The sequence below is a fragment of the Pelodiscus sinensis genome, chromosome 23 (genome assembly GCF_052426305.1).
Source record: "Pelodiscus sinensis isolate ZL-2025 chromosome 23, ASM5242630v1, whole genome shotgun sequence".
NCBI lineage: Eukaryota > Metazoa > Chordata > Testudines > Trionychidae > Pelodiscus > Pelodiscus sinensis.
The window spans coordinates 14,948,566-14,976,300 of NC_143074.1; the positions used below are offsets into that span (position 1 = coordinate 14,948,566).

The following is a 27,735-nucleotide window of genomic DNA, read 5'->3' on the forward strand; positions in this document are numbered from 1 at the left end:
GGTATACCATGTCCACTGCTTCTCCCTTATCCACAAGGCTTGATATCCTATCAAAGAAAGCTATCAGATTGATTTGACATGTTTTGTTCTTTCCAAATCTATTCTGGCTGTTTCCTATCACTTATTATCTTCCAGGTGTTTGCAGACGAATTCCTTAATTACTTGCTCCATTATCTTTCCTAGCACAGAAGTTAAACTGTCTGGTCTGTAGTTTCCTGGGTTGTTCTTATTTCCCTTTTTATAGATGGGCACTACATTTGCCCTTTTCCATGCTTCTGGAATGTCTCCTGTCTTCCATGATTTTTCAAAGATGATAGCTAAAGGCTCAGATAGCTCCTCGAGTATTCTAGGATGCATTTCATCAGGCCCTGGTGACTTGCAGACATCTAACTTTTCTAGGTGATTTTTAACTTGTTCTTTTTTTATTTTATCTTCTAAACCTACTCCCTTCCCATTAGCATTCACTATGTTAGGCATTCCTTCATCATTAGACTTCTCGGTGAAGACCGAAACAAAGAAGTCATTAAACATCTCTGCCATTTCCAGATTTCCTGTTACTGTTTCTCCCTCCTCACTGAGCAGTGGACCTACCATATCTTTGGTCTTCCTCTTGCTTCTAATATATTTATAGAATGTCTTCTTGTTTCCCTTTATGCCTGTAGCTAGTTTGAGCTCATTTTGTGCATTTGCCTTTCTAATCTTGCCCCTGCATTTCTGTATTGTTTGCCTATATTCATCCTTTGTCATTTGACCTATTTTCCATTTTTTATATGACTCCTTTTTGATTTTTAGATCATGCAAGATCTTGTGTTTAAGCCAAGGTGGCCTTTTGCCATACTTTCTATCTTTCCTATGCAGTGGAATAGCTTGCTTTTGGGCCCCTAACAATGTGCCTTAGAAAAATTGCCAACTCTCTTCAGTTGTTTTTCCCTGTAGTTTTGCTTCCCATGTAACCTTACCTACCAGCTTGCTGAGCTTACCAAAATCTGCCTTCCTGAAATCCATAGTCTGTTTTGCTGTTCTCCCTTTTACCATTCCTTAGACTCATGAAATCATAGATTTCATGATCACTTTCACCCAAGCTGCCTTCCTTTTTCAAATTCTCAACCAGTTCCTCCCTATTTGTTAAAATCAAATCTAGAACAGCTTCCCCAATAGCTTTTTCAACCTTCCGAAACAAAATTGTCTCCAGTGCAGTCCAAGAACTTACTGGATAGTCTGTGTCCCACTGTGTTAGTTTCCCAACATATGTCTGGATAGTTGAAGTCCCCTATCACCACCAAATCCTGCGCTTTGGATGATTTTGTTAGTTGTTTTAAAAAAGCCTCATCCAGCTCTTTTACCTAGGTAGGTGGCCTGTAGTAGACCCCAAGCATAACATCACCTCTTTTTTTTAAACCCTTTTTAGCCTAACCCAGAGACTCTCAACACATGTTTCCTACGTCCATCTCTACCTTAGTCCAAGTATACATTTTTAATATATAAAGCAACACATCCCTTTTTTCCCCACCTATCCTTCCTAAGCAGTAATGTTCTATACCAATATTCCAATCGTGTGTATTATCCCACCAAGTCTCTGTGATACCAACGATGTCATAGTTGTGTTTATTTATTAGCACTTCCAGTTCTTCCTGCTTATTACCCATACTTCTTGCATTTGTATATAGGGATCTAAGATACTGATTTGATCTTGCCTTCCAGTTCTGCTTTGTCCCTCCTTTTTCCTCTGCTATTATAGCCCATGCTCCCTCCCATTTCCGACCCATCTCCCAGGTCTCCATGTTCTTCACTTACCTGTGGGCTTTGGTCACCTGCCTCCGTTGAACCTAGTTTAAAGCCCTCCTCAGGGGGTTAGCCAGTCTGCATCCAAATACTCTCTCTTCCCCTTTCTTGAATGGTGAACCCCATCCTTGCTTAGCAGTCCTTCTTGGAATAGTATCCCGTGGTCGAGGAAGCCAAAGCCCTCCTGGCAACACCATTTTCACAGACATGCATTCACCTCCAGGATGCACCTGTCTCTGCCTGGGTCCCTACGTTTGACAGGAAGCACTGAAGAGAATACCATCTGCACTCCAAACTCCTTTACCAGTATTCCCAGAGCCCTGCAGTCACTCTTGATCCACTCAGTGTCACACCTTGCAGTATCATTAGTGCCCACATGGATGAGTAGCATGGGGTAGTAGTCAGAGGGCCAGGAAATCCTTGACAATACCTCTAACATCTCGGATAGAGGCCCCCAACAGGCAGCATACCTCCTGAGATGACATGCCAGGGCAACAGATGGGTGCCTCAGTCCCCCTCAGAAGAGAGTCTCCAACCACCACTACCTTACGTTTCCTCCTTGCTGTGGTGGCAGTAGACCTCCCAGCCTTGGGGGTACGAGGCTTCTTCTCCTCAGCTGGAGTTGGGGGGGGGGGGTATGATTCCTTATCTCCTGTATCAAGAAGAGCATAACAGTTTCCCAGTACCAGGGTGGGAGGGTTGGGAGCAGGAGGGGAGCACGGCCTGCTGCCAAAAGGGACCAGCTGAATTTTTATAGACTACATGATTAGCGGATAAGGGAAAGCACTCAGTCCTGGCTTATGCTGGGTCCAGGTCCTAGCCCTGCTGCAGCTCTGCAGTTTAAACTTAGTAGGAGCAGAGCTGCAGGGGGGTAGCTCCCAGACCCAGTGTGAGCCAGGACTGAGCCAATCTTGCTCAGTCTAGGCTTGCATGGGACCCCTGATGGAGCAGCCTCTTCCTGCCATGGTCAGAGGCTGCTTTGAGGTAGCCTCCCTCCCCCTCCACTCTCTTGCCTCTGACAGAGGCAGCAGCAGGGGGGGGGGGGGGGGGAGAGGCGGCACCCATGGAGATGGTGCTGAGGGAAACTGTTTTTTAAGCTAGCTCCCCACCAGCTCTTGCTTCCCCTCTCAACTCTGCCCCCCCCCCCCCCGCTTGCTGCCTCTGATACAGAGGGGGACAGGTGGCACCAGGGAGCTGGTGATGGGGGGGGGACGGGTTTTAAGGTGGCAGCAGGGGAGAAGGGAGCAGGCGGGTCTGTGAAGAAAGCACACACGGGGAGCCTACTTGAAAGTTGGCTCTCCTCATATATTGGCTTCAGCCTACCCCCCTCACCCTCTGCGTTATCGCCTCTGATAGGTGGGGGGCAGGTGGAACTGGTGCTCACGGGGAGCCTGCTTAAAGCCAGCTCCTCACAGGCGCCAGCTCCTCACAGGCACCATTTCCCACGCATGCTTTGCTGCCTCTGTATCAGAGGCAGCAAGGCAGGGGGGAGTGCGGGTAGTCAACAAGATTAACCAATAAGTAGGGTGCCCATATTTCCCTATGTGGAATATGGGACACCGGTGGAGGGGAGGGCGGAGCTTTAGCCCCGAAGGAGAGGTGCGGGGGGGAGCTGCCAGCACTCAGGACTTCAGTCCTGCAGTGTGCCAGGGGCGGAAGGAAGGGGGGGAGGGGAGGGAGGGAGGCGAGGAGAGAGGGCTCCACCAGCAGGGAAAATAAGGGACAATGTGCCCGTTTTTTGTTTGTTTGTTTGTTTGTTTTTTAAAGTCAGGATGCCGGGAGGAGGCCTTAAATAAGAGACTGTACCAAGATAAACAGTCACCATAGCAATAAGTCCAGGCCTATCAGTTAATCGTGTAGTGGCTGCATATTGACATCCCTATTACAAAGTACTGGGGCATATACAAGGCTGTTGCACCCTAGATTGTAAATGTACATAGAACTTCCTAATTCATGCTGCAATACTGGCCCTCTAGTTACTTTTACTAATGAGGAAGGAAATGCTTCTGACAATTGAGTGTCTCCAAACTTTGTCACATGCTTTCTGCTTCAACATAACTCTGCACAGCCTCTGCCCTGGCCACACAACTAAGCTCTCCATTTTAAAATGCGGGGTAGGGCTGCAAGTTAATGGCTCAAGTTTTCTATTTCCATGGGTGGCCTCCCCACTAAATTGAGAGAGAACACACCACAGTAAAGCTCTACTTATCTAGCTGGGTCCACAGCATCTCCACAAGGGCAAAACCCTTGTGAAATAAAAACATTTCTAGGCCTCACTGAGAGTGCTGTAACCCTGGCTCTCTTTGGAAGTCTCATTGAGCAGTTTTCCCAAGCTGGTTTCACTTTTGCAAACTTCATCAGCAGTGTAGCACTGCTGGGTTTCACTTTCCCTCAGGGCTGCGCTGTAAATACTACTGCTAGACACAGCACAGAGCTCTTTCAAAGGCAGAGCTTGAGGCCTCGGGGAGAGGCCAAACAAGACTTCTGGAGTGGAAAGGACTTCAAGAGCAAAGGAGGGCTGCACATAGCTGCATCTGCTCAGCAGGAGGCATGGTTTCAATTTTATGAACAAAACGAAACTGTTAGGAGGAAGTGGTTTTCACACATAGAGCTCAGTGACCAGCATATCACAGCACTATTAATATCACATGCAATCCTGATGTGAGTAGAGGAAATACATTTAAAGCAGAAGGAAAACAACACAGAAAAAGCAAAACAATGCTGAGAGATCGACAGCTGATTATATGCATGCACATCTTTTTTCAAAGTAATGAGTCAAATCCTGTTTAAGTCACAAGTGAATTGACAAGTGAATTGACACCCCCCCCCCCCCTTTGAGAGTCCCTCCTGGCTGAGCCTTTGCCAGGCTGGGGTTGAGAGCTGCAAACACCTGAACAACGTGGGGAAACTTACCGGGGGGGGGTGGGGGGGGGGCGAGGCGCAGCCCAGTAACTTTTTCCCAGTGTGGCTCTCCCAGAAGGGGGTGCAGGGGGCAAAGTCTGCCCAGGAGCCTGGCATACTCGCCAGGAACGCTCCGGAGCTGGGGCAGAGGCATCCCCAGCAGAGGTGCAAGGCGGGAGGCTCCCAGCCCGGGCTGACAAACGGAAGGAGCCCGGACCTCTGTCCCAGGCAGTGGGTGGCCCACGCTCCGGATCGCTGCAAACGGCCCGTGCTCCCTGGCAACCCGCTTGCAATCTCCCCTGCGCCCTCTTGTAAACCCTCCTTGTAGCCCCCCTTGCCACACCTCGGAGCAGTTGCAGGCACGGGGCTCCGCGGCCAGCAGTGGGAGGCTGCAGGCGGCCACGGTGCACAGGAGAGGGGGCAGGCAGGAATATCCCCCCACCCCCGCGGGCTATACTCGTGCATGGGGTATACAGGGATTTCTAAACTCAAACAGCAAAAACTGCGGGGTATATTCGTGAAAAGACAGTCTGACTCTAAACACTGATAAGCTGCTCATACACCAAAACTAAAGGGGAAAAAAAATCAACTGCTGAGAATTTTCCGTGAGCTGGCTCTTTTCACCAAAGGACTGACAGCTCTGAGTACTGCACATACAGTGTTTCTATCGGAAAACTATTTGCATCTTCCACAAGAGCTGGGAAGCCAGCTCAATTTCCAGAAATATACCTGTAATTTTTCTCACTTTTAAAAACAAAAATCAGAGAGAGGCATGACATTTCTCCATAATCAAGGATGAAAACAGTTTTCCATTAGATGCACATACAAGTCAGCAGAATCCAGATGAGAATGACTTTGTCTGGCCAACAGGAGAAGTTCAGCTTTGGTGAGCACAGCACTGTATGCTTAGCATGTGTATTCTGTTTGCGTGGTACTTGTCAATAAACAGAGTAAGGATATTACTGTGTAACGCTCTCTCACTGGTAAAAGGGTGGGTATTTAAATTAACAGGGTTACACCTTGAGCCCTAAGAACTGGGTAAAGGCGTGTGCCCCATGCGTGTTGGAGTGACAGAGAATTTTGTGCGGGCAACACCAGGAAGTATCAAGGCTTGAAGGCTACCATAAGACACTAGTCCACCCACTTCCAAAATCAACGAAGAGATGCTAAAACAAAGGACAATACCTCCACAAGAGTGAACAGCAAGAGGAAAACTACAGCAATTACCATTTTTCTATTGTACATCTCCTTTTCTACCATCTCGCAATAGGAAACAGCCCAAAACCAAGAGATGGGATTCCTTAACAAGACGTTAACCACACAATTCAGTTAAGTCTAGTCTCAGCAATGCGACTTATAGCCCTGACTCTCCAAACTGTCTCTTAGGGGGTGCTGGGGAGGCAGAGGCGTAGTGAGGAAATGGCATGAGCGGTGACTGAAGTAGTCCCGCTTGTCCTGGTCCCGAATGCTGCGCCTCTCCCTTTGAAATGTACAAGAGCCGCAGGCAGGTCTCGTACATTTCAAAGGCAGAGATGCAGCAGGATTGTGAGCGCCTTCTTTCACAACAAATTGCCATCGACTACTCGATTAGTTGATGAATCAAAATTTAACATCTCTAATTTGGTACAATGAACAGACATATCATGCAGCTGAGGTGAAGCACAAGAGGAGATCCAGAAGACAATCTGTTGTGCAATGAAACCCTAAAGGTTCTGTATGCAGGAAGGAAAAAGGCAGACTACAGTATAGCATCCCTTGCAAACAAAACCAACCAACCTCGCCCTGAAACAGCAGGGCACCCCAACCTTGCCTAAAGTGCTTACCTAAAGGGTCTGTGTCTGCAGACCAACTTTCCTTAGCATGGGGGGAGTCCAAATCATGCAGGCCTGGTGAAAGTTGGAGAACAGGAAAGGGTGGGCAGCAGGGACAACAGTGGGCACAGAGGAAAGAAGAAAAAGAATCAATTGTCAGCCCTACAGGGAGACTAGCACCCTCTCTATCAGCACTTAGTCTGACCCATCAGGATCAGCCTAAGGCTCAGAGAGAGACACATCAGATGAAGCATGTGGCTCAGATGTCACCTCTCCCTGTACAGCTGAGAAAGGATTTCAAAAACTCTGTCCATTTTCCCCTAATGCATTTCAGCATCTGCTCCTTCTGCATTCAAGTGCTGATCTGGAACCAGGTCCAGGAGCAAGGAAGACAGCTGGCTCGACGTACTCTTCATGGTATGGTTCAGACACCTGCATGGCGTGCACTGCTTTCTCCTTTTCTGTTTATCAGATGAAAAGTATCCATGAACAAAGAAGAGGGAGGTTAGAGCTGGGGAGTCCAAGTGCCAGGGATGTTAAATATCGGTTAATTGAACAGTCGAGTAACGTCATGAATTCTTATCAGTTAGTCGACTATTTATAGTCCCCGTGGGTGGGGCCGGCAGCCTCTGTATCAGAGGCAGCAACGCAGGGTGCCAGGTGGGAGATGGTCCGCAGCAACAGGAGGTGGCAGCAGCCCCTGTCTCTGGGGGTGGTCTGAGCTCCTGGAACCAGCACAAGTCGGAACTGAGCTGGGCTGCCTGCTTGCCTGGTTCCTAATACACTTTAAATACAGAACTGCAGCAGGGGTAGGTCCCGGACCCAGCGGCTGCTGGCCAGCCTGCTAAAAAAATTTATTGGTAAGGGAAGTGGTGCTGGAGGAATGCGCGTAGTCTATAGCATTAACCTATAAGCTTTTGCTTATTGATGGTTAACCGAATACATTATTACATCCCTACCAAGTACATGCCTCGCTTCCAGGTTAAGGCCGCTCAGACACAGGAGGAAGTGGACAGGTATTGATTTCTTTATAGCAGCCATGAATAAGGAGTCTGCTCTGTCAAGACATTGTCTCTGTAGTTTGCAGGATGAAGGGAGATCACACAGGGGGGAAATTATGCAGGTAAAGCCCACAAATCCCTACAGGACAATTTACAAGATCCACTTTTTTTTTTGGTAACAGGATGAATTTAGACAGAGCTGGCAGTGTCAGTGAAGAGACTGCAGCATTGCACAGGAACCTCACGTGAAGTCAAATCTTCACTTGCCTGAAGGCCTGAAAAGTCTGACATCTGTTCCGCTGAACTCATGGTGAATCAGGCTGCTTACCCAAAGGATCTGAGTGAAAGAGAGACAGGGAGAGCAACAGCCCTCAGGCACATCCTCTCTCTAGGCTTACGCCACCACGCTCTTCACTTTCCTAAAACAAAGATTCAATCTGGATGTTAGGTCAGTTCCTGGGCTCCTAAGGTACTTGTCTAGCCTCCTATTCCATAATGTCATATTCTTCATATATTTTCTTTATAGACAATGATGAAAAGAACTCCCATATATTAGTTATTCAACCCCCCTGAAAAGCACACTTGTAGAAATGCTCACAGCAAAAAATGCTCCCCTTATGAGATTAAGTGGAGGGAAGGATTAGGCCCAGACAGAAACAGGGCAAGAAATCCAGGCAGCCAGAATGGAAAAGAGGCACTGTTAGAGATATTTGTATAGAATGGCAAGGGGGGGGGGGAGGGGGGGGGGGGGGAGGGGAGAAAGAGAGAGAGAGAGACAAAAAAATAGCTGGCTGAAGAGAAGTGGTGACTCTGCATACGGGACTCGTTACAGAAGATACAATGTGGACATCAAATTGAGAACCCGGATAAGAAGAAAAGTTCATTATTAACTTAAAAAAAAAAAAGGATTTTCATAAAGAAAATGTCCAAAAGTAGTATTTTTAGATTGAAAAAAGGATTAATAGACAGGATTCCTCCGGCCAGAAAAGTTCGTACAGTGACACCAGCCCTTTATTTAGCAAGAGCTCGTGCTATTCAAAGAGAGCTAGGCAACACAGAAAATCAATTCCTTCATGTGGAGCTATAAGACCCACGAACTCTAGGTGTAGCTGACCAGGAGAATGGATGAGGAGATCTGCAGATTTCATGCAGTCTTACAGATTTGTAGAGGAATGTGTATTCCCTTTCGATTTGCAACCTCCATTCCTTTCTTCCAGCCAGAGACACATGAAGAGAAATTGCTAAGCAAAGCCACTCTTGAGGATGGCCTGGGCAGGAAGACTCTGTGATGAATTGCTCAGACACTGCTAACGGGCAGCCGTTTCATTTCTTTATTAGGTTTGACATCCTGGTATTGATTTAAGAAAGCTTTGCTTCATGTATAGAACAGATAAAGATTAATGTAGGGGATGGATCATTTTAAGAGACTTGATAATCAGCATTGATTACTTAGTACATGGGAAGCTGATTCTTTAGTTGTCCTGTGTGTGAAAGGTTTGTTGTCCCGAGCATTAAATCCCTGCTGAGACTGGTGGTCAGCCAAGGCTTAATCCTTTAACAGGTTTATTGTTTTTCCAAGTGGACTTGCTGTGGCTAAAAAGAGGAAGAACAAGGACTACAGGATGGCAGAGTGAACAGAAGATGGAAATTCACGTGAAATTATGACTACAGGGCATCCCCCGCCAGTGTTCCCGCTAAGCTTCTCAGGTGATTAATCAGCCCTGCCCAGTCAGCTGGGTGCACAGAGCCCTGAGCCTCTGACTGGGCGGGGCTGATTAATCACAGGAGAAGCTGTGGCGCAGCTTAGAGGGAACACTGGTCCCTACTGTATGTCCAAGATACATTCAAAAAAGGCAGATGTATAGCGAAAAGACAAAGTGGGGAATTTTTTCCCCATGGCTGACTTCCGTTTGTGCAAATTAGTCTTTTTTTCTTTGGCGCGCCAGAAGAGCGGGGAACGGGAGGACTGAAAATGGAACAGTTCCCATGAGTGTCAACGATGCTAGTGCGGAAACAAGGTATACCAGGTTGACTTACAGCGGGGACACCCTGTACCGCAATTCATGACATTTCTCACAGGAAAATGCATGGAAATAAGGCTGTTGAATCCCCCTTGGTGTATAGCCATAAAAAGATTAACAGAATGTTTCTAGCCCTTGTGTCCCCACCAAAGGGTGTTATCTTGATAATGGTCCAATTCTTTAGAGTTGTTTCATCTCTTTTATTAGGGGCAGGAAAAACTATGAATGTAAAAATCTGTGCATTAGCGTCAACCAGAGCTACTCAATGTTGGAAGCCCCCGGGGCCACAATGATACTCTCAGCACATGCCGAGGGCGGCAACTTAAATGTGGTTGCATAGATATGCAAATATATATGTAAATAGCTTTCACACTGATGGGCATGAATACAAAGATTAAAGCAAGACTACAAAACACACAGGCCCCATTTAAGTCAGTTCTGCTGATATTAATAAAATGCAACATTTACCTGATTTCCACCCATATGACAGCACTTTTAATGAGCAATGACAGTCCAGGAATTGAACTACTAAAACCCATATCAACAGAAGACCATTATATTGACTACTTTTTTTGTTTTGGCTCCCACCCACAGGTTGCATGTTGAACACCGTGAATAACCCAAACCATATTGTGAGCCACAAACAAACGGGCTGTGGACCGTGTGTTGAGTAGCCCTGGTGTAAACCATCCTTATGATAGTTATATGGGCCAGCCATGAAGCATGTAAAGACATTAGCATTTTGTAGCTCAGAGACAAAGGGATATTCAAACTCTTATTTCTCTTGAAATCTCTGCACCTTCTACAGCCACAAGCAACAACTCATGTTACTACAATTCACAGGCACTTCTGGGGGAAAAAAGGATACTTTCTGCCTTTGATAGTATTCTGTGTATAGTCAATGGCACTGTTTCCCCTGCTCTAGCTAGTTTCTTCCTTACTGAAAAAAACCCTTTAATTGACCAGAAAAACACTTAAAATTAACATAAAGTAAACAGTGTCCATTTAAGATAATCTAAGAGGGTTTTAAAAATAAAAAAATCTGTTTGTATTTTTAAATCATTAACTGATCATATGTATAACCTTAGAATTGCTAAAAAAAAGTTTATTTTAAAAGTAAATGAAGCATTTTTACTTGCCAAGACTTTGTTTTACCATGCAGTGTTTTGACTACAACAGTCAATTCAAACTGAAAACAGTGCAGGAGTTAAAACGCAGGACTACACATCAGAATTTGTTCTGTTCCTGGCCCTGCTACTTGCTGAGTGACTTTGGGAAAGTTACTTCACCTCTCTTTGACTAAGTTTCTTTGTCTATTATGCAAGGATTCCAATATTTCCCTATTTCATGAGTATAGCTATTGTGACTTAACATACTGCTTTCACATCCATAAACTAGAACATAGTAACTTCAGCAACAACTTTTGCTGAAGTTCAGAACACTAAAGTCAGCTCCTGGCACAGGCTAAGAAAGAAGGTTTAATTCTCAAATATTTTAACAATTTTAAGTTATTGTCTAAACATTTTGAACCTCCAAGAGTGGTCTATAATTTATAAAGCACTAGCAGGTGAGGCCTGTTGTTGACTGGGCAAAGTAATTTTGCGTAGATTATACTTATAGGAAAGTTCAAGAAATGAAATATATGCAATAGAATTTTTTATTAATGTGCTCGCAAAAGGGAAGTAAAAACAGTTTTAAATGTGTAGGATTTCAACTTCAAACATTCTTCATTTTATTGAATAATTATCATACGCACTAAATTTGAATCAGAAATTTGTAAAGCTTCCATTACTCTTTTTGTAACCAATTTGAATTATTTTGTGATTTGTAACAGTAAAAATGTTATTTGCACTAAAATGACAGTTGAATAGCTGACGATTTTAATTTTGTTTGCAAATGTGTTTATGAAATCTAATCATGGGGCATGACTTTTTTCAGATGAAAACCAAAAATAATTATTTAAACCTTTCACCCAGCATATTCTGGTGTAAAAAGTAGTGCATTCAACTAATTTAAGTGGCAGGATTGTTTATGCAGAATTTGGTTTCTGTAGGTAATAGTGAAGTATGACTATTTTTCACAAACTCATTCTTCAAAATATATAGTAGATATAGATCACCTTTAACGATAGCCTGTTTGCACTTGTTAATTATAATTCTTATTATAGTTGTGCAGAGATTTACAGCATAACCACATAGTTCTGCATTCATTGAATCTCATGCTGATGAACCATTTGTTGGAACCCTGCTGTCAGACAGAGGAAAATTAACTTCATTAAAATGAATGTTTCATTATTATTATTGCTACCTAATTTCAACAGTTTATATCACATATTTAAACAGTGCCCTGTAGATGGCGCTTATTTTGATTTAAATCATTCCATGCTCTCTTCATGGTCCTCCACCCAAATTGTTAGTGAGATGCTATAAAATATATTCATTCCCCCACTTCACTCTTCAGGGCAGCAGGTATATTTACTGAATAAACAAGTATTGATCTTGTCTGTGACTACAGATATTTTAAGGGAATCAGACAAGGAGAAATGGGAAAGGAGACTGGCTAGAGACCACTTCCTGGAAAAAAACAAAGAACCAGGAGCTGCACATGTTGTTCCATGCACCTGAATGGATCAAACTCACGAAAGAGACAGCTTCTCATTATCTCTCCAAAAGCCAGATGCATGAAGCAGTACCTAATTAACTAGTACTCATCATTGCATTTATCCAGAGAGGTCAGAGTATTTCACAGGGTCACTTGCGCACTGCTCTGGGCGAAGCACAGCGGAAGGAGTATGCCATAGCAGTCTGAGCCTCTTCCCCCACCTAGGCCATAAATACACACAAGACACTGAAAGGCCAACCCGCCCAAGGCCATTAGGTAGATTCAAACTGGGATTCTTCCAGCTAGGCTCATTACCAAATGCAATCAAAAGCCCCAGTGAGAGCCTACCAATTTACCTGCTCCTGGGTCAGTTAGCACAGAATGTGTCTAGGAGCATTTCACCAGAACACACATGCATGCACGCACACGGGTAAAGAAGTGCAGTTAGTGACTCACCGAGTGCACAGGAAAGGAGCTGTGCCGGTTGAGAAAGGAGTTAGAGATGGACATACTGAGGCCCTGAGTGGCACTGGTGTCCTCGGGAGTGAAGGGCACTTTAGTTTGCTGGACACAGTAGGAGACAGAAGAGAAGGAAGAGGCAGCATAGGAGGCCTGCTGAACCAGAGAGAGAAAGCGAGAGAGAGAAAAAACAAAGACAGCAAGCACAGAAAGGCTATGAATAAAGGGTGAGAAAGGCTATTTTAAAACAATGCAATTAAAGTGGCTTACTACACAAATAGCTACTTGGGCAGTTCAAAGGTGCACAGGTGAGCTCTTCTCCACAGCCTCTCCCAGCGGAGCACAGGCCAGAGGTGCTCAAAGAAATGGGCACACAGTAGCAGCCCTACCAAGCAGTGAAATTGGCCCTTGCTTCCAGATGTTAGGCAGGCTGTTTATGTGACCTGTTTACTTTGTCAGCCAGTCACCTGGAAAACGGAGTCTCTCCAGCCTGAGAGATGTGTCTTCTCAGGCACTGTGGGGATCCTGGGTCAGGTACAACTTTCAATGTTTTAAAGAAACGCACTCCTACCCAAAATTATATCCCAGTTTCACAAGAGGGAAATACTATCCTTTGAACAACAAAACATACCACACGGACCATTCTAGCATACTTCGTATGCGGGAGAATCAGCCATTAAAAAAATCTCCTGATCTCCTGTATGTCTGGTGTGTCAGAAGGACGCTAGGCATAATAGCTATTTCTGCCCTTCTGCACTCTTCAACTCGCAATCTCTGTTTTAAGTACAGGAGGAGTACTGGATCTTTTGAAAAAGCCTGCCATTTTTTAAAAAGCACCATGTCGTGAGTATTCAAATGAAGCATGGGATATTTAAATCCCCACTTCATTTGCACTTTCAAAGTGTCTAATTTACATCCCTGTGTCGGAAGAGGGATCTAGTCTAGACGCAGCCTTGGAGAGTTAGCATCACCACTTCCTAGAAAACCTCAAACACTACCTGGAGGGTATCATCTTGTAAGGTGTAAAGAGTGCCCAGAAGGCAGAACCATGATCTCTTGGTCAACCAGATTATTATTAAAGAGCAGCACAGTTGTGGTAGAGCCTATAGGAAATACTTTATTTCTACTGACAAATTAGGAAAAGTGCCTGAATTCACCTATTCTAACTAGCAGGGTGTTTAATAGCAGACTTGACTTAGTTTTAATGTCTCAGTCAAGGAGTCCTCCTCCACACACAGTAAAATTGCATTACACTCAATTTGTCTGCCTCAAAGACAAATTCACCCTGCTAGGATTTAAGCTTATAATTCCAGGGAACAGAGATGCTTTGAACATTCAGTGTGGACCTCTCAGGCTTCCCTTTGATGGAGAAAAATGCTGTGAGATAGTCAAAGTGAGCACAGATAAGAGGTGAGAAAATACACCAACAGGGATCAACATGAATGATTCTTTCATGCAACATGGGAGGCAAGTATCACCTCTTGAAGGCCTGAAGTAAACTTATCAAGTTAAGCAATAGCAGTCTGTGGCCCATTCTTTACAATGACTCCAGCATTGCTTCTACAGCTGCAGCAATAGGAATTAGCTCCTTGGGCCCAGGTGCTGGTTTCCCCTCATCCCCCAATACTAATCTGTTTGTTTTACTTAAAAGGAATAAAATCCCTGAAGTGAGGAGGCCAAAGTAAAAAGAGGACACCATGAAAAACATGTTGAGAACCCTCCCACCCCCACAAAAAAAAAAAAAAAACCCTGGGTAAAATCCAGGATTCACTGAAATCAACTAAAAAAGTCCCACTGACTTAAATAAGACCAGAATTTCATCCACAGTGTTTAAAATTGGCATTCTAGCTCACTGGCTGTGTGCAGAGGACTAAAACGGCAAGATGAAGGCGGTGGGATTTTCTTTGAAAATGAGCAAGCAGAATTCCTGTTCTGAAGCAGCAAAAAACTCAAGTCATCACAAATATCATTGTTGACCAGAAAAAGGACAACTCCTGTTTTAAACTAAGCCATAATGGTAGAAATTGAACTGGAATGGTTCCCTAGTTCTTTGTGAATATGTAATGACAGGAGACACCTAGTTGTTAATAAGCCAGTAGGGGCACTGTGGAGAGCAGATGGGTTTGTTAATGGTATCAGCCACTATCTTTCTTACAACAAACTATACAAGGAAGAACTAAGTGTAAATGGTTGCTCCTAGCCAGTTTTCTGACCAGTGGCTGAGAACTTTAACTAGGAATGTTTCGTCTGTAACATGGTTTAGCTATCAGAGCCATCAGGAAAAGATGTTGTCTGGACTTGCCATGGTCTTAGCAGCAAATGTGATTGAACAGGACAGTAGTCAGCATGGTTTTAACCACAGTGTAGGCAAGGCCTTTGATGCTCAATTTTGATTTTGCAAAGCTCATGGGGGGTACTCTGAATTTGAGGGCTGGCATCTAGAATGGTGGTTAAACTAGGTCATGAAAGATGTCTGAAAAAATGTTAATTTAAGATTTCAGGGAGCGAAACCCAGGTAATGTAAACATATCAGCAGCCCAGATCTGCAGTACAGACAGTCCCCGGGTTACGTACAAGATAGGGACTGTAGGTTTGTTCTTAAGTTGAATTTGTATGTAATTCGGAACTGGTACAGATTGTAGGGGAAACTCTAGCCAAACATTTCTCCAGAGCTCAGTTTTATTCTCCCACACCTCACTTCCCTCAGTCCTTTATTCTCAAGCTGAGGTGTCTGCTGAGAAAAGCCGCTCCGCGTCTCCCTGGTCTGCTGTAGGGGGGTGGGGGGGGGGGCGCTAGCTTCGCGTCTCCTTGGTCTGCTGGGGGGAAGCAGCTAGTGAGGGGCTGCCTCACCCCGTTTGTAAGTAGGGATCCGATGTAAGTCGGATCCATGTAACCCAGGGACTGCCTGTATTCCAGGAACACAAGCTGCAGAGAGTGAAAAGATCATTTCTCTCAAAGCTGTTACAACAAGTCAAACAGCAGAATATGGAGAGTGTCACTCACCAGCTGTCGCTGTTTTGGTGGAAGAGCAGGAGGCGGGGCTAGCTCTTGTGATGAGTCTGTGCTGCTGAATGAGTCATTGAACCCATAGACTTCCATGAGGTGCTTGTTTTTCTGCTGGTAGATGTGTTCGTTCTGAGGTGTCTGGTAGAACATGGATGGCTGCGGCTCTGAGTAATCTTCCACAAACTGCATATATGCCATCACTGTAACACAAATCAGGATTACACACATTGCTCTTGGCCAGTCCACTACAACCTTTTCAGTAGCAGAGGTAACAAGTGGGCAGGATCCTTCCCCCACAAAAAAGCAAAACCAAAGGATAAATGAACACACTGCACCGGGTTTTTCACTTTGCTTCAGGAGAGTGATCAGAGCAAGTCTGTCACGTTTGCCCATTCTAGGCCACATTCACACAACCGGGGGCATAGCAACATGGCTACAGCGCCTTAGCTCTGAAACTGTAACCCTATAGTGTAGATGCAGATTACAGCAATGGAAGAGGTTTTCCATCACTGTGGGAACTCTACTTCCTCAAGCAATGGTAACTTGATCAGCAGAAGCATTCGGAGCCATTCTACAGCAGGGGTTAGAGCAGCATAGCTCTGGTGTTCAGGAATGTGAATTTTAAGCACAGACCAGCCTAATTCAGTGACCTGTTCATCTTGCTGAAAGTGGCTGCAAACATCATCATCCCTCAAAAGGGGGCATCAATTCACACTTCATTATGAGTCAGAGGCGGGCCAGCCACGCCAATTGTCTGAACAGCTATCTCCCTTAAAACTGGCCCAGGCAGAGTTTTGAGTTTGCTTCTAAGAAACCATGCTCCAAAAAGTTGTTCTGAAACAGAACAAAGTTTTTTAAGCTTGGTTTCCACTGGAAAACGATTACTTTGTGCAGCTATGGGACTAAAGCGAACCTATGCCAACTTGCTCCAAATGTTGGGCCAATGGTTAAAAATATTCCCAGAACATGGAGGCCTAGGTCTTTCTCTGTACTGTTATGTGCTTTCACCACAAAATAAACTACACTGAGATTCAAAATTATACAGAGGAAAGGAGAACGAGACAGCACGATAACTGGAAAATAGGATTCAGATAACATGGTCTGGACTACTGCTTGAACTTGCCACACTGGTGGCTGAGAGATAGGAGTTTTACTCATGATCATATTAATTTGGGCCTTTCCAATGCCCAAGGAAAGTATTTTGGACATCTATGGGGCATGGTTTGAAGTGAGATGATTATTCGCTATTAACCTTCTTCCCTGGAATCTTCAAAGGACAATGTTCACTTGCAGCATCAAATAAATATTTTCATGAATTGGTTTTTAAATTCAGTCAAATATTTTATTTGATCTTAAAACAATGTAAGCATTGCAGCTCTGTGCTACTGCATGAGAAACAGACAGTGAAACCGAGTAGAAACTAAACCAGCTGAGGCAGCTTATGCTTTCCCAACTAAGAGAAGTGCAAGTAGTAAAAAACCTGCATAAAGAGTGAAAAATAAATGGGATTTTATAAATCTCCTTCAGGTTGAGTAATTTGAGGTACTTTTAGAAGCAGGACATTTTGTTAAAAATAAATCTTGTTTAACCTTTCAGTAACTCAGATCTGTCCCTTTCATCCTGCCACCTTCAATAGTGCCATTGCCTCTACAAACCAGACCTATCCATGGACACATACAATGTGGCTCTCTTGCTTTCCACAACACCTATCCTCAAACCTCTCAACTGAATCAATGGAGACCATTCTCCCTTTGCCAGATGAAATTTAAAATATCTTCACTTTGAATAGACATGGGGTACGTCTACACTGCAGAGTTTTTCCAGAAAAATGTTCGTTTTTCCACAAAACTACTTACATCCACACTGCAATTGTGTTCTTTCTACAGAAAGTCCAAAGACTTTTTTTTTGACAGCGGTAAACCTTTTTCTATGAGGATGAAACTTTTTTCTGAAAGAGCTATTTTGGAAAAAGGCATGTGTGGATGGGGCAGAGGGTTTTCTTTCAATAGAGGCCTCCGGGAAAAGAACAGGTGCTGTAGTGGCCACTCCGTCCACAGTAATCTTAACTTAAATGCGAGATGGTGTCCAATCAATGTGGATGCTATCTTTTGAAAAAGTAGATTGCTTTTTCGATGCGCTTTTGCTGTGTGGACACTCTCTAAATAAATTCTTCCAGAAGATCTCTTCTGGAAAAACTTCTTCCAAAAGAAGCCTGCAGTCTAGACGTAGCCATGATGGCTTCCTTATGGACTTGTCTCTTTAAACGCACCCAGTACCTCTTTATCCAGATTACTGAGGAGCCCTAATGGGAGAGCCCTCTTATTTAGAATTCCAGCCATTTGGAACAGGGGTCTTTCCACTTCACTGGGTCACTGCAAATTTCTGCTGTCACCATCTCTCTCCCCTCTTTCCTAAACATCGTAATACGTCTCTAAATTTGCAACAGAATCCAAATGTTGTAAAGCATTTTTGCATTGCAGTTTGTATGCTAGACACAATAAGGTCCCAATCCCACAACAGGATCCTAATGAGTGGACCTCTGTACCTGTGAGGTGCCCTACTAAAATCAATGAGACTTAGTATAGGCACAAGGTCTATCTGTGCAGTTCTGACTACACAAATGGGGCCTTTGTTGTATTTTACTGTACAGGCAAAACACCCACACTGGGACTTTACCAGCTGCTACAAAAAACAAGAGTGACTAAGGATGGAAGAAAACCTCACAAAATCTGAGGCAGAACAAATGGCAGAATAGAGAGCACACTACCATTCAAGCACTTTGAAAAGGCTGATCAGCATCTTTTTCAGAACTACCTTGTCATTCATAAGGTGTGCTCATTATTAGTGACATATCTATCATTTTTTTCCTTCATTTAAATTTTTAAGTCTGGTCGTTAAGTGGTGATCATTCAGCTTTTGTTGGTGTTTCAGTGTTCTGGCTGCAACAGAACAATATCAACAATAAAACTGTACGTGCAGTCATCAGAATGCAACACAACCCATCACGCAGAATGCAGAGGTCAGTTCTCACCACATGACGTCTATAATCCAAAAGTGTCTCCAGCCAACAGCAATTTACAAGTGGTCCCATTTCAAAGAAGCAGCAGCCTCATACAAACATAGCAGGAAGGAGCTGCTTTGCACCAGTTGCCTGCATCTTTTTTGAGACTTCCTCTGATGTTTTTTAACTTTACTTAGAAGATGAGAATAAAAGTTGTCAAAAAAAATCTCTCTTTATATAACAAACAAAACAGAGCTATGACAGAGGAAGTGCAGAAAAATGCTGCATAGCCAAATCTGTTAATGCACCTCAATCTTGAGCAGTGACAGCTGCTACTATTCCAGTTACAGGACTTCACACCGTTCTGCCAATGTTCATCACACTGCGGTCGGGCAGACCCCCTTCACATCCCACACGGCTCAGCTTGTGCACCTCACTCCCAACCTACAGTACCTTTCCTGAGCTCCCAATGCAGCTCTACCATAGACCCTCACAACAAAGTCTGCTTTTTCAGACTTTGCCCTTCCCACAACCAGGAGTAAATTGTGTGAGTCTCTGTGTGCATATGTTTGCATTTTTGCTGTTGTGGACAAATTATTAGGATTAGTGTTGAGAACACCAAATTTATTCCACTGGTGATGTCATTTGTATTTGAACATAACTCTCAAGGTGAAAGTGAGGGGATTAAGGCACTGATTTACATCACTGCCATGCAAAGGCGACAAATGTTGAATGCTCACATAAAGCCGTGGCCGGGTTGATTTAGTTGGGATTGGTCCTGCCTAGAGCAGGGGGCTGGACTTGATGACCTTCTGAGGTCTCTTCCAGCTCTATGGTTCTATGATTCTATAACACACAAACAAGAACAAATATTCAGCAAGAACAAATGTTTCCAAATACCAGCAAGTCTCAGCAGACTCAGCTATCCCTTTCAATGTGTATGTACAGAGAAATGAACATGGAGTACACCATGAAGCCAAAGGATGTACAAAAATTCCAGCTCATGATGCATCTGTAAGGAAACCTTTCCCTCTCTGTGCCTCTCTTGGGTGGAGGAATGGAGGCCAAGAGGCTGAGACAGAAGGGCATATTCTGGGATGGGAGAAAAGCCAATGACTCAGAGCCTGGCCTTTGTGATCTCCATGTTACATAGCCAACATTGGCATGATCACACTAAGCCTTAATGAGGATTCAGCTACAAAACCATTTAACGTGCTACATTTAGCATACAGAGCTGAAGTCACCAGCCAATACCTAAGGCTCTACTGGGTTTAAAAGCTGCATTACAGCAGTAATGAGAAGTGTCGGTGAAAAAGGTGACACATTAACTTCTTGTGGAAAATTAAATTACAGTCCATGCCTTAACTCAAGGCAGTATGTCTGAGTGCAGTTGGCAGCCTTAACTTAATCTTTAAAGGAATAATGAAGAGCTCTTTTACCTCAGCTCTTTATGGCACTAATGCTTCCAATTGCCATGACAGCTACTGACCAGCTTGTTAGAACCAGTACAGGGAAGGTGAGAGCGTCCCTGCCTCAACACTGACTTCATCCTCAATTTTAGGTTAAGGAAAAACCACATAAAACAGTGAAATACAATCCCTGAATTCAATGTTGTGTGAAGGGACGGAGGGACAGAACACAAATTAAAGGGGGACCCTGGCTCTTTAAAGGTCTCTGATCTATAGCAGAAGATTGAGAAAATGGAAATATTCCTGAGATTGCTCTGTGCATAGGCTCCCACCCATCTCCTGCCCTCCCCTCTATGCTGCAGTTTTTAACGAGGCAGACATTCAAAAAGCCGATAGGGAAATTACATCACTTATTCAGTTCAGGCTACAAATCCTGCAGTTTATTCCAAACACTATAGGGTGGAATGAGGGCGGCAGCCTCCTCAGTGAACAACAGAGATGTAAAGACAAATCTGAAGGAGTACCCCTGAGAGGAGGGAGGAGTGTGAAACAATTTGAAGCATCTCCCTCCAGAATGTTCCAAAAGCCAGGCAGCATCCAATATCGCCCTATCGGGACTGAGACCGTGCCGTGGTCCTCTTACTTTCTGCTCTGAATGGAAATCCCCCATCTGTTAAGTGTAGAATGTACTCACTGTCAAAGGAATGAAATCTCTGAGCAACACCATACGGCAACTAGTCAAATTCACGGGCCCTGCTAGCTTCACTCCATAGAACTATCAGTACTTTGGCATTGGCCTCTGGGCCTGCTGGCAGCAGGCGGACATGATCTCTTCTTGGGTCCCATTCTCAAAACACAGAACTATGTACTGGATATGGAGGATTGCAATACCGGCACTGGAAGGCGCATGGAGGGTGTGGACAGAAGGCCAAGCAGGCCTATATGTAATGGTAGCTGGCGCCTAGTCAAGGAACAGGGAAAAAGCAACAAAAAGTGTGGGTGCAGCACGTGCCAGATGGATTGCGTGAAGGCACTAAGGACTAGCGGCTCCTGAAGTTGTGTTGTGGTGCTAACTTGCTCCTGACTGTGGACAAGTCATGTTACAAACTGATGAGATCGATTTGCTCAAGACTGCTCTGTAACAGCAGTCATGTCAGCCAACTAAGGTTACTGCCACGACTGGGCAAGAGCGATTACTGTTTGCATGTGTGTGGACAGGGGTTGAGTTAATGGGAAAACACAAACTACAAACTTCATATTAACCCACTAGTGAAGACAAGCTCGAAGAAGCTAGCCTTTGCCACTACCTCTGAGGATGACACCTGCTGTGCAAAAAGTTCATGTCACCCTGGATATGTCCTCAGCATAGCTACAGCAATTAGCAATCAGCAGCTCAGATGGCACCATTCTGTTCTTACTTTTCAATGACGGAGGAGAAAAAAGGGAGGAAAGAGAAACATGAACAAATGACTCAGCTCCAGATTCTAAGCTGTTTGGGGGCAGGATCCTGTTATTTTAGGCCATGAGCTTTTTGTGGTTAAAACTGTTCTATAGCTGTGCCTTGTACAGCACGAGCACATTGTTAACTCTTAATAACGGTAGTCTAGAACAGTTCACCACTAACATGTATCATGTATTCTTACAGCACTAAATAAATAACAATTCAGGCCTGACATTGAAGGCAGAGCTCTTTCCCTGTCCGTGTCAGACAGAAGGCTGCTGTATGAGATCTCCCAGGGCACAGCTCACAGTAATACATATGGTTAATTTAGACAGGACTTGCTATAATTATTAATTTCCACCTTTGTCTTTACTATAACATTTCCTGCCAATAAATCAGTTGCCAGAAGATGACCAGAATAGTGAGACAACAATGAAGTTGCATCTGTGACAGCTATAAATATTTTTAACAAATACATGTATTATCAGTACTTCAAGAGTGTGGCATGCACATATTGTGCAGGTATGCGAGCAATGCTTCTCAACATATGTAATTATACCAGGATATCTTCATGCATTCATTCACAGTAACACATAGCATGTAGATCAAGAAAGGAGTAGTGGTGTTAGCACAATCTTATTTCTAACAATGTTCTACAGAAATGTTTTATGTACAAGAATAAGGCAAAGCTAACAAAGACAGCGCTGTAGCATGTTTACCTGCAGGGTATGGACTATACAGCAATCTGTCAATGTCATCTGAATGCAATTAAGGTGTTTGCTGCGATATATGAAGTCAGGTTACACCCCAAATACTTCAACCAGCTTTGCACCAAGGATGTCTTATCAAACCCAGGGGACAGACTACAGGCTGGATAACGACATCTCCCTCCCTAACAATACAATCTAATCAATGCACCACAGCCTTTTGATAGCTGCCTTCTACAATCTGAAGCTAACACTAAAAGCCCAGCTAAACATCAAAGACGATTCTCTTGCAAGGCGTGTTACTGGGGTTAAAAGTGCACAAAGGGAGTAAAAAAATAGATAACTGTTTACATTGTTTTTAAGTAACTCTCCTTGACTTTATGACCAGTCTCACAGGATAACAGAAAGAATGAAGAGGGGTTTGGAGAATTACACAAATGGCCTGAGCCACACTTTTCTCTATGAATGAGGTCACCAAATTGCTTTTAGCCCAAGCATATGCAGTCACGTACCTCCCAAGTAAAAGCACAGAGGTGCTCATCCACAGCTAAGTCTTCACCCTTTATGTGTCCAACTGCACGGAACGAACCTGGGCTTAGATTAAGCCCTTACTAACAAGAAGCGTCAATGTGTAGAGATGAGCTACGTGTACCTGAGACCGTGACTGGCAATACAGATTTGCATCATTCAGTTAGCACTGCATACAAACCCTATAGCTGATATTACTAAATCATTTAGTATAGCTTGAGTTATTGACTGTGCTCTCAGTAACTAGCTTTAATTTCCTTTGGGATGTCTACAAGTCAGCATGGAAGCTCCCTATTTACTCTAGGTACCTTTAAATATTTTGCCTTGCTCACAAGGGACAGAGATATGTTATTGTCTATAACGTATTATATATGGGGACAACGTACCCCAACAGACTTGCCTCTCAGGACTGGGCCCAGGTCACGCTCAGCTCTCAGAGCAAAAACAGTACGGGTTACAAGTGTGGCGTGGAAAACTTAGGCTCTGTTCTTATAAGTGGAGATGCTGATTTTTGATGATGAACTAGTGCTTTTATGATTAATGTAAGAAAGGTATTGGCTGAGGTGTAATACAACAGTGACCAGCTAAACAAGCCAGGCAAGTTCCACACACCTCTTTCCATGAAAAGATGGCAAACGACAAACCCAGGCCCGCCAGAAGGTGAACTTGGCATTTTCCAAGTCTTCTCTTGGGTTCAGCTAGGAGTCACATTATAATATATGGTTGATCCTAATGCTGGAGGATGAGGCAGTGCACATAACCTATTTAAATACAGAATTGTGAAGCTAGCCAGTGACTGGTCACTTGCTGGATCTCATCACACATTCCAGGGCCTAGTTCATTCCCTGATCAATCAATATAGCTGCTCCCTTTCAATGCGACTCCCATGTTTTAAGCAAAAGATCTACTGTTTAGTGAAAATTAAGGTAAATCAGAATAAGTGGTACTGATGAGTGGCAATCAGAGCTGCTGCCTGAGGATGAGAGAGATTGGTTTATGATGGAAAGACCTGGCAATCAGACAGTACTCATTTTAATAATGTTATCTTGTTATGATTCAAATGAAGACAGGAACCCATGGCAAAATAGTAGCATTGGGCATCATCCCGATACGTAAGTCCTGTGCTGCCATGCTGTGATCACAACCTGGATGCTAAACTGCTGGGCTGGCAGTTCTTAGCTTTAAGAAGGAGAGAAGGATCAGGAAAGAACCCCTCTCCTTGGCCTCTTGGAGGCAGTCCAGACTTCCTCTACGGTGAGAAAGTGGCCATAACAATTTTGAGGTGATTCTATGGGAATAAAATAGGAAGATCCAAAAGGCAGGGCCACTCTGGCTTGAGAGTGATATGGAGAGAAAAGGAAACCACCCTTAAAGGCAGTGGTAATACTTTAACCTGTCACGTTAACTGCTGCTATCTGGCTCCCTTGTAGTTCATCTACAACTAAAACTTACATTGGCATAGCTCTCTTTGGTCAGGGATGTGAAAAAGCTCACTTCCCTAAGCCACACAACTACGCTGACAAAAGAATACTGCTTTCCACATACCTAAAACTGATCCTACAGGAAAAACTTAAAAAACAACACAATCTGGTAGCACTTTAAAGACTAACAAAACACGTAGATGGTATTATGAGCTTTTGTGGGCACAACCCACTTCTTCACATGGGTTGTGCCCACGAAAGCTCATGATACCATTTACGAGTTTTGTTAGTCTTTAAAGTGCTACCAGACTATGTGTTTTCCTGTTACAGACTAACTCAGCTACCCCTCTGAAACTGTTCCTACAGTGGCAGAACAGCTCCTTCTGTTGATAAAGGCAATATCTACACTGGGGGTTATATCAGAATAGGCTCTATCAGCAGTTCCCAACTTTTTCCAGATGGGGACCCATTTTGACAATTCAGGAAGACTTGGTGACCCAAGGCAATTGAAGAACAGGGGCAGGAGAGGAGGCAGAGCCACCTGGGGAGACACTTGGCGACCCTTCTGAAACGTAATGGAGACCCATATTTGGGTCCCGACCCATAGGTTGGGAAAAGCTGCTCTATAGGGAAGACATAAAATAGGACAGAGGAGATTTTCACTTGCAGGACTAGTCTACAATGTAAAGTTGCATCTGTCTCAGCGTTGTGAAAAATCCACATTCCTCAGTAGGGATATTAACAGCTATCTGGTTAACTGATAAGAGACTGCTTACTGGTCCTGGTTAACTGCAACAACTCCCCCCTTTCGCCACGTGTTCTGCATTTAAAACTCAGACTGGCAGGCTTGCTCATTCCCAATCTTCTGGTCTGAGTTTTAAATGAAGAGCACTCAGGGGAGCTGCATATTGCCCTGTGCGGCTGCCTCTGATACAGAAGGAGCAGCAGCATATGATGACCAGGGGCTCCGTGGGACTGGGGCCAAGAGTACACTGGTTGCCAGCCCCACCCTCGGGGGGGAAACTGAGTTACTCTGTAACTAAGAATTTTAGCAGTTATACGATTATTAAAATAATCAATTTCTAACATTCCAAATCCTCAGAGATGTCATTAAGCTGACCTGGTACTGACAATGGTAGGCTGAAAGGAGAATTCATCTAACGATCTACCTGGCACCTTCTGGGGAGGTGAATTAATTACAGCAATGGAAGAAACCCTCCCATCACTGAAGTGAGTGTCTACATTTAAAACACTGCAGTGACATAAGTGTGCTGCCTTAGTATTTTAAGGGCAGACATAGCCATGGTCTTAGATTTCAGTGGGAGTTAGGTGCGCAGGCATTTTTTAAAATCCCACCCAGGTTCTTAAAGATGCAGACTGGCTTCCGAAGTACCCTTACAAAGCTGGCTCTTCTGACAAAGGTTTGGCACCGCCCACCCGTACCTTTGCTGTTAACTATTTTAATACTTGGCCTGAGGGAATAAGGACATAATCACCTGTAGGACACTGCGCTTGTGAAGATTTGTCAAAGGGAAAGAAAGAGAAATGCCAATGCAGGCACTTGCTTACTGTGTTTGTTTTTCTTCTCTGGAAGAGGGGGTGGTTTCTCTGGGTCACCCGTAGAGTCAGGAGCAGCAAACTCAGTAATGAATTCAGCTGGCACTGAAGAATTGCCCTGCTGGAAGGGCAAGACAGGAACAAATGCTGAGAAAGGTACTGATGAGAGAGCTCCTGGGTTCTGCATATCATCTTCTGAGATGTTATCATATTGTGAGGGGTGCCTCTCATAGGAAATCCTGCAGCCCGCATTATCCAAAATCTGAGAGGCTGCACTCCGCCTCTTCTTCTCTGGCAAGGCTGGAGGAGTCTCTGTAGACTGTGTTGCTGTCAATGGGCTGCAGTATTGCGGTTGGGGGGAACTGCTCGGTGGCAGCTGGAAAACGTGTCCATGTAATGGGGAGCCACACTCGCCCAAGGACTCTGGCAATGGGCTGAGGACACTTGGCACCTGCTGAGGTATCTGGTCAGCATTAGAGAGGTCCTGTTGCAGGAATTCATAGTCCGGATCATAGTGATCTGTGTACAACAAAGATGATAAAAACATCATGCATTATTCACACCTAAACTCAGTTACTGCATATTGCCCACATGTGATCCATGCAGCGAGGGCTGGGGGAGGCAGGCCCTACAGGCCCCTCCTATAGCCCTGCCCCTTGGCTGAGGCCCCGCCCCCTACCACATGGAGGGGAGGAGGCTGGGCAGTGTGCCAAGCATGCACCCTCCACAGGGACTGGGTGGGCGTGCATGACGCCAGCCTCCCCAGCCCCCAGAGCACTGGGGAGGGAGGAGCCGTGCAGCCCAAGCACCCTCCGGAAGGAGCCCACAGCCCCAAGAGTACTGGGGAGGAAGAAGGCCATGTGGCTCCAGCCTGCCCGGCCCTGGAGCATGAGGCAGGTGAGCACTCGGGGGCACAACACTCCACCCTCAGTACATCTACACTAGGTATTCCGGGGGTGGAGTGTGGGTGGGGCCACACCAGGTGGTTTGGAAAGGCAAAGCCTTCCCCTGCCTAGGCTACAAGACACCCATAGTTACATCTCCTTCAAAATCTGAAAATAAAATAGGTTTAACCTAGTGGAACTGCCCTTTTCTATTGATGGGCAGAAATGGGGTTAAAACAAACAAGCATTTTACCTTGTGACCCAAACCGAGTCTGAATTCAGACTTCTTACAGCTAAACGATTTCTGAACTTTCATGCCTTTCCTCACCCGCAACAGAATATAATTCATCCACCAGCAGCAGCTATCCTGGCAGGAGCTCATTATAATTCTGCATCATGGCTCTGAAAAGACTCAACTCTGGAATGAACTGGAACTCCCCACTGGCTCTGAAGAGACCCTCTGCTTACCTAATGTTTCACAGCTTGTGTTGCGGGAGCACTGCCCACTGTCCCGGTCCAGCGAGGAGAGCTGCTCGTCAGACTTGCTGAGCTTACCCATGCTACTGCATGGTGAGAGGCGAGGGGATTCCCCTCCATAGGAGTGGCTGCCACCCGACAGCCTCCTCTGTGCATAACAGTCAGCATCAAAATCCTTAGGTAGAAACAACAAAACATTTTCATCAGCTTGTCAGTGAACAGCAGGAATGCTAAGAGATAAGGCATACACTAGTGATGTGCAGAAAGAGGGATGGGAATTGTACTATGCTACACAATACTAATGGGCGGTCGGTGCAGCTAGGATTGGGAGCGGCAGGCCCCCAGCCTACATACAGCCCCTCCTACTCTGCTGAGGCGCCGCCCACCCACAGGAAGGGGAGGAGGTGGGGCAGCATGCCAAGTGCATGCCCCGGCCATAGGCAGAGGAGGGGAGGGAGCGAGCATAGGGTTACCAGATGGTTTAACGAAAAATACCAAACACCCCCCACCCCCCCAAAAAAACTGAGGAAAAAATTCTGTTGAGGGGAAAACAAGGGGGGAAGACTAAAATTGTTGAAAGTCATTAAGCAAATAAATAAATAAATAAATAAATAAATAAAGCAAAACAGCATTACAACAGCATGGCCCTTCAAGTGCATGCAGAGTCCGAATAGGGCTAGGAAGAAGAGTAGTTGAGCACTAAGACCCAGGGAAGGCATTGATTCCCC

The 27,735-nt window shown here is 44.7% G+C and overlaps 1 protein-coding gene across 8 annotated transcripts in view; it reads right to left on the minus strand.

The window, feature by feature from the left end:
• RAPGEF1 (Rap guanine nucleotide exchange factor 1) overlaps nucleotides 1-27,735 on the minus strand; it is a 151,991-nt gene that overhangs the window by 36,002 nt on the left and 88,254 nt on the right. For 4 of the 8 annotated variants that reach the window (XM_075905547.2, XM_075905549.2, XM_075905552.2 and 1 more), the window contains exons 8-11: nucleotides 26,999-27,182; nucleotides 25,659-26,165; nucleotides 15,580-15,782; nucleotides 12,574-12,732 (exon numbers count right to left, since the gene is read on the minus strand). In XM_075905547.2, the coding sequence (XP_075761662.2) occupies nucleotides 12,574-12,732; nucleotides 15,580-15,782; nucleotides 25,659-26,165; nucleotides 26,999-27,182 (1,053 nt within the window). The remainder of the gene's footprint in view (nucleotides 1-12,573; nucleotides 12,733-15,579; nucleotides 15,783-25,658; nucleotides 26,166-26,998; nucleotides 27,183-27,735) is intronic. The other 4 variants (XM_075905550.2, XM_075905553.2, XM_075905554.2 and 1 more) reach the window with 2 other exon arrangements.